Here is a 7,444-nt window from a genome sequence, read left to right as displayed (position 1 = left end):
AGTACAAAAATAATTCATCCTTTAACAGAAGCAACAGGTAGACAACAGTTAACCTCAGCCACATGCTGACATTTTAACACCTTTGGTGGGAAACTTTAGTAACTTGTTCTAATGCTGTGGACTAACAAACATTGACATTTTAAATTTTGTCATTTCAAATTTTGTCATGTAAAAAAAAATATTCAGAAGGAATATGGATAAGTTCAATTTTATATGCAGCCTGCTAGCTAGCTGCTAGTTAGTCATGATGGCTAGTGCTCTTGTTATAACTATGCAAACTAAAATACTGAGTAGCCTACAGGGTTGACCGGCACAGGTTTTTAACTCTGGGTAGAATAGGCTGGGTGAGAAATCAGATTAGTTCAATGGACTTCCATTGAATAAAAGATGGATCAACTGATACTGGGATTCATGTTTTGTACTTTTCTCTTAATCTCTATAGGCAGTATGTATTCTTATAACTTGTATCAGTAACAGCAATAAAATGTTTGATTTTGTAATGACCCTTCGCCTTCACATTCCAGTATGATGCAGCAGTATATTAGCTTTCTTGGGGTGACCCCTGGTGGACTCGGTGTGACATAGCAAGACAACTAATTCAAACATAGATACGAATGTCAAATGGAGGTGTTTAAATACGCCATACCTACTTCAAATCACAACAGATGATGATAATAACAAAGTTACAATGTAATGCAATTCAATTCAGTTTTATTAGTATAGCACCAAACCACAACAAACGTCATCTCTGGACACTATTCAAAGTTAGGTTTGAACCTTACTATTATTGTCAAACAGAGGTGCGTTGGTTAGCACTGTCACCTCACAGCAAGAAGGTCTCGGGTTCCAACCCGGGGCCTTTCTGTGTGGGGTTTGCGTGTTGTCCCTGTGCCTTCCCGGGTTCTCACCGGGCGCTCCTGCTTCCTCCCACAGTCCAAAGACATGCAGCTTAGGTTGACTGCCAACTCTAAATTGCCCATAGGAGTGAGTGTGGGTGTGCATGGCTGTCTGTCTACATGTCAGCCCAGTGAGAGACAAGCGACCTGTCCAGGGTGGACCCTGCCTCTCACCCATTGGCTCCTGACCCTATTCATGGGGTAAGCAGTAGAAATAATGGATGGATGGATGATTTTTATTAAGAAAACTGCAACAAATCCCCCTTGAACTGCATGTAGCGACAGTGGAGAGAAACCTCCAACAGACCCTGGGTGGACGGCCTTCTGCCTTGACTGGCGAACTGATCTTCCTTGTTACTGCTGCTGGTTGACAGTAGGGACAGTGTTGCTGCAGCCTCCTGCAACACAATGCGCCGTCACAATGATCACTCTATCAGTTTATAGATATGCACTTCCGTACAGAAACACTACTGCCGACAGCAGACAGGAGGAAACATGTTGTAAATGGAATTCAACACTTTGAAGGAACTGATTTTCAAAAGTGGTCTGTTCAAATAGTGTTACCACTCACTGGTTTGCACCTGATCTCATGTCAGCCGAGGCCATCTGCATGAAGCATCACGCACTCACAACTGAGGTCTGACACAGCCCTAAACTTTATTCATTCTTGTTTAAGTTACACGGTGGAATCAGAGACACAAAGAGAGGTTAGAAAGGAAACAGCAATCATTCTATATCAACTGGCAGAATGTGTCCAAGGGCCTGTCCTGGCACGCTTATACTGCAAACCACTGACGAGAGACAGTAGAAACAAACATGTCATCTACTATAAAGTGTAGACACCTTCCTGCTACATACTATATGTGTGACTTCACTTTGGAGCTGCAACAGCTTGCCACAGTTCTCAGTAAGAGTCCAGGTCTGGGTAGTGTGCAGTATGAGCTTTCAGACAGAGCCCTGGTGTTAGTAACACATTAGCAGAAGGCTGGAATAAAGTGTCTCAATATGGAGCCCTTGCCATGCCTTGACTGAGGGAAAAAAAGGGACTGCACTTAGTAAACGTTCCTAAAGGGTCCAAATCAAATGTCCAAAAATGTAACTACTCACTTAGAAACTTCACTGGATTACGCCCCTTTGACCAGAGTTTACAAATCCAATGAAAACCTGACAGCATTTTATTTTGTCCTTGTTGTAGCTCGAGGTTTCACTGCTCTAGAGCTGATTAGGATTTAGTTTTTTTTCTGTGGCAAAATTGGTTAAATTTCCTTCACTTGCTCTTGTTAAAGTACTAGCATGTTTCTCTAATCATAGAAGTGTAACTCTCAACAGCTGCTCTTAACGTACCCTTGAGCAAGGCAACGTGTCCCTGATGCATCAGCAGGGCCCGCTGACGGCCAACGCTACCAGAACAGGGAAATTAGAGGCAGAGGGGCAAAGGTTCACCTGAAGGTAAAACGTCTGCCTGTTTTCAGAAACCGAGAGCTCAGATAAATTATATTCTGTACTGGCTTCTTCGTTTCTACTTTACACCACAGAAGAAGCTATCAGCTACTGGACCCAAACAGAAGAACTGGCTAACAACAGCTGAGGGGGATACCTGCAGGATGGGGCGCCAGCTTCACACCTGTACTGTAGGATTACTGCAGTATATTCTAAAATCTGTGTGCAACTCCTTTGTTAGGTGAGCTGCCTCAGAGTCAGTCAGTTTCCAGATTCTTCCAAACACTTAAAATGGCATTTTAACACCCAAACACTCCACTTCCAGGCCCTGATCCACAATGTTTAGTGTTAACACATTTGGCAAATTGTTAGCATCATTGTCATCATCATAAAAAAAAAAAAACATCAAAAACAGACGGGTTCGGTTCACATCAAAGTAGAATACAGATATTATATCTTTACACACAAAAAGCTCATTACAACTAGCTAGAAAAAAAAGAAAGAAAACATCACCATGTTATAAGTGTGTGTGTTCACTAGGAAATGTCAAAAGAGTAGTGTGTAGTTTTTTATCTGCTTGGGATACCGGTCCATGTGTGAGTAAATACATGTGTAAACGTCCGTTAACAAGCGACAACACATCGTTCATTATCAACACAGGAATCGTCACCCACCCTCCTCAGAAAAAAGAAAAACCCACATCACATCAGAACCAACCACATTCCCAAAGTAAGCATCCAAATCTGTCACCACATAGAAGCTGTTGGACACATACTTTAATCTTCCATAAAAACAAAAGCAAAATAAAAAAGAATATTTTAGGTTCAACTATATATATACTATATATTTATATTTTTATACCAACCAAACATATGGTATATCATGTGTTACTATGGTCATGGTCCCTGGCAACATCATGAGAGAAGTACAATGATTCAAATAAAGACACTGACCCCCCCCAACTCCATCCAGCTAGTGTTTATCTGCATGTCTGTCTGATCTCAGTGTTTGCCGTCGTTTTGTGCAGTGGATTATGAGTGTTTTGTACGTCTTCAGTGTTTATACTATATTTTAACATTTCTGTGTCCACATTGAGGCGTTGTAGGCATAGTTTAGTGTTTAGTTCGTCTTTAGTGTATGATGTTAGTGTGTATTTCATGTTGAACAGGTGCTGCTTACAAACAGCACGGTAGGTCTGTGTGCATATTGTGTGTCTATGCGTTAGCGCTGATGCTCTGTTTGTAGACGGCATGGTAGGCGTTTCGCAGTAGGACATAGGGGAAACAGGACTCCAGCAGGTCCATGGTCAGGAACGGAGACTCCTGCACTATCTAAAACACAAACAATAATACACAATAGACATTAAATAACAGACAAAACGACTTCTAGCTTTCTCATATTCTCAGTCCTAATGCATCACTGCTACTCCTGTGTACATTAAAGTTTGTGTTTGTGCATTAGGCAACATTTCTCTCTCACCATGTCCAGCAGCAGATAGACAGATTCTCTGTTGCGTGTCGTCATCTTGTCGGTCTCCTGGCCAATCTTCAACAGGCTGGAGGAGGCCAGCTACACAGACACACAAAGAGGTGTGTTAGAGAGCTGTACAAGCAGCTTATGGCACTCACTAGTTACTCTCTAGACTATATACTAGTCATTCCATTCATTTTCTGCAGCAGTTTAAAGCAAATTTGTGAAATTCCAGCAAAAATAAGTTGTGAATTAGTGGTTGTCTCTATCAGCTTCCTGTATGCAAATCTATTAGCAAAGATGTAACATGAGTTCATAATTATTAAAGCAGCAGAATCCCTGATGCATCTTAGCATTTAACTGCACTACATCAAGCTTTGAGTACATCTAAACAGCTGGAGCCTTTTTGTTACAAAGGATACACCGAGACACACGGAGTCAGATGGCAGCATGGTGTCCTGCAGAGGCCCCATGGTCGCAGGACATTAAAGCAGGAAAACTAACCTCAAGCATATGTAGATGAAAAAACAAACATCCTATCTAAGCATCTTACAGCCAGGAACTCTTTGAGGCGATCCTCTATGCTTCCTTTGTGGATGGTGAAGAGAGCAGCAGCGATCTGGTTGATGGCTTTGGCCAAACAGTGGATGTTGTTACAGTGGCCTGTAGGGGGCAGCAAAGACACACTGTTGGCAAGAGACCAAGAAAACATCATCTGTATTTGAAGATCTGTGAAGTGTGGCTTTCAGAGCAGACGTCCTCTGGCACACAGAGATGAAACTCTCTGGAGAACATGGACTTTATTTCTGTATTTTATGCTGATGACACCTATTGTGAGGGATACATAAAAAGTATGTGCACGTAATTGCAAGTTCACAAAATGCTTAGCATGACTGCACTGGCGCTGTGTATTAAGATATGCTGCTGGAAAACCAATTGCTGGCCAATATGCCGTCTGCATACCAACAATGGTGGAGCCCATTACAACTCATTATCCTTTTCAAATGCCCCTTATCAACAACGGAGCCTTTCATTTCAAGGCTGTTAAGAGGCACTGTCTTAATTATTCACCCTTGAGTGATTAATCTCTTCGATGCCCTATCAAAATAATTTAACTACAACAGGGTGTCTCTACTGAAGTGTCAGGTTTATTGAACTGAATCACTTTTTTTTAAACAAAACATAAGGTGAAACAGGCCACAATGAGGAAAATGACCTTTAAAAACCTAACAATTTCATCATTTAAACTGATTTCATCATTTAAACTGTGCACACACATGAATCAATCTGAGGGCATGATGTCGATCTCATTTGCGTGCATGATATTCTAATAATGCTGATGCAGTAAATCGGGTTTCCAGGTAGAACTGTGTGCAGCAGTTTTTCCTGCACCGCTCTCAGTCTCTGAGCTGGTTCTACATTACAACATGCCCTCAATAGTGTCATTATTCATTTCCCACCCACAAAAAGTTATTACAGATTAAAATAATAATGCAGAATTAGATCACAACACTGCAGCACACATAAACATGCTGCTGGCTCAGCATCCACACAATTAATACAGGCTGATTTTATTAAGAATAAAGAGAGGAAGACATCTGAATCACACTGAGCTTGAAAATCCATTCCTTGATCTAGACTGTGTGGATTCATGACTGGATTAAATAAAACCCATAAAATCACACTTGATATTAAGGTGTGTCCCGGTGTCTGGGCTCTTTGGGGCAGTGTTCACTCAGTGGTACAGGTTGTTCACTCTGTGTTCAAAAGCAGAGACATCCTGTCGCTTAATATGGAAGAATCACCTGTTTTCGGAGATCAGAGGCTGCCTCCGAAACCGCCTACTACCATACTGTATAATAGGCGAAAAGCAGTAGGCGAGGCGAGTAGTATGTCCGGATTCGTAGTATTCCAAAAACAGTAGACGAAAAGTACCCGGATGACCTACTGCTTCCGGTTGGATTTTGCAGTGTGCATACGATGGACACTTCACTATCCCATGATGCCCCGGGAGAGGAGTTATCCAACGAAGAAGACGCTGCTATGAAAACGTATGTCACGTGATGTATCAACATGGCGGATGTAGTACGTCCGAATCTCATTCATACTACCAGGCTTCATACTATACAGTACCTACTGTTTTAACGGTCAGTAAGTAGGTACTTCATCTCTTTCAGTACGTACTGTCACAGTATGCGGTTTTGGACGCAGCCAGTGTCACTTGCAGCGTGTACCTGCGCAGGTAGAACGGGAAAGGAAGTTCGGTCACGGGAAAGGAAGTTCCCGCAGACCAATCATCAACAAGGGCCGTGCGCAGTGGGCGGGGCTACAAGTGGTTTAAATTTTGAGAACAGTTAGGTTAGTTTGTTGAGTCAGGAGAAACAGCTGTTCGCCGCGTCACTCGCGTTAGTCTCCGATGTTGGTTCGCGTTGGTTTGTCACCAGACACATCTGCGTCGTGTGCGCGGGAAAACAGAGCTTTAAGTGTTCGGTAAGTCCAGAACTTTAAGTTCTTTCTGTTTGTTTTAACACTGAAGGAAGAAGTGTATCTCTGTTACAGTGAATTTGTTTCCTGCTCTATGACATGCGGCCTGTAGATTTGGAATCATTTGAATCAAACTAATTTTATTTATCTTTCTCTTTTCAGGTAGAACTACCGAACTGTAAGTCAATTTATTTTTATTTTATTGTGGGTTCCCTTGTCAGGCCTCCCGTCCCCACTCCCGCCAGTTTATCCATTAAGGGGGTCTTGTTGTGGTCATTTTGCCACAAGTCCTGAGTTTACTGTGACTTCTAGAAGGTCTAGTTCAGGTGTTTTTGCCGGCCCTCCATGCCCAACTTTCTTTCCAACTCTCTTTTCCAACATGGCTTCTCTGCCATGACTATTTAGATTTTCATAAATATGTTTTATTCGTCCGATCGAAGTGGCCATCTGTAAGTAGATTTGTGTAGTAGGCATAGAACCAGGCTGCCAGGCACATAAAACTCCTAGGAGCTTTGCCCTGGGAGTCTTATCTGCGGTGCCGGTCTATCCCATCCCTGTCATTAGCTCCCGCGCCGTCCGTTCATCGCCATTTGAATGGATTTCGACCATGTTTATCTACAGAAGGTATGTGGTTTGTCTTTCTTCTCTAACCTGGTTGGTTCTCCTCTAGCGTGGTCGCCGTAGATATTTCCCCCCTACGCGTCCGTCCGTTAGTCTGAGATGGCCACCGGTCGTCCGTTAGTTACGTTAAGCTTGGGGGTCATCATTTGGATTTACAAAAGGTATGTGTCACACTCTAACCTGGTTGGTTTCTCCCCCCAGATGGCCTCCGAGCCACAACAATTTTATTTTTGTCCTGATGTCCTTGGTCAACGTTGCGCGTCCGTTTACTAAAGGTGAGTGCCGGACCTCTCGGTCTGGCTTCTTCTCTCTGTCAAAAACATGACCCGTGTGTCATGACTGTTTCTGGCTAGTCTGTCTGAATGTGTATTATTGCAATAACCCTTTGATTTTCAGGAAATCAACAAAACTGTAAGTGCCACTTTTTATTATTTTTCCTTGTCGCGGCAGCGCCTGCCTGCCTCTGTCTCTATCTTCTATTTCGGCTTTGGAGGCGCCTGGTTTAGTGTCTGGGGCCTTGTATAGGGGGCTGG

General features: G+C 42.8%; 1 protein-coding gene across 4 annotated transcripts in view; it reads right to left on the bottom strand.

Moving 5' to 3' along the window:
- Positions 1-1,534: 1,534 nt before the first annotated feature.
- Positions 1,535-7,444, bottom strand: part of nckap1 (NCK-associated protein 1) — a 36,587-nt gene continuing 30,677 nt past the window's right edge. For all 4 annotated transcript variants that reach the window (XM_020587273.1, XM_020587274.1, XM_020587275.1 and 1 more), the window contains 3 exons: positions 4,360-4,469; positions 3,816-3,905; positions 1,535-3,667 (listed from right to left, as the gene is read on the bottom strand). In XM_020587273.1, the coding sequence (XP_020442929.1) occupies positions 3,551-3,667; positions 3,816-3,905; positions 4,360-4,469 (317 nt within the window). In that variant the 3' untranslated portion in view covers positions 1,535-3,550. The remainder of the gene's footprint in view (positions 3,668-3,815; positions 3,906-4,359; positions 4,470-7,444) is intronic.

Source organism: Monopterus albus, unplaced genomic scaffold (genome assembly GCF_001952655.1).
Source record: "Monopterus albus unplaced genomic scaffold, M_albus_1.0 scaffold450.1, whole genome shotgun sequence".
Taxonomy (NCBI): Eukaryota; Metazoa; Chordata; class Actinopteri; order Synbranchiformes; family Synbranchidae; genus Monopterus; species Monopterus albus.
This window is presented reverse-complemented; position numbering and strand designations above follow the sequence as displayed.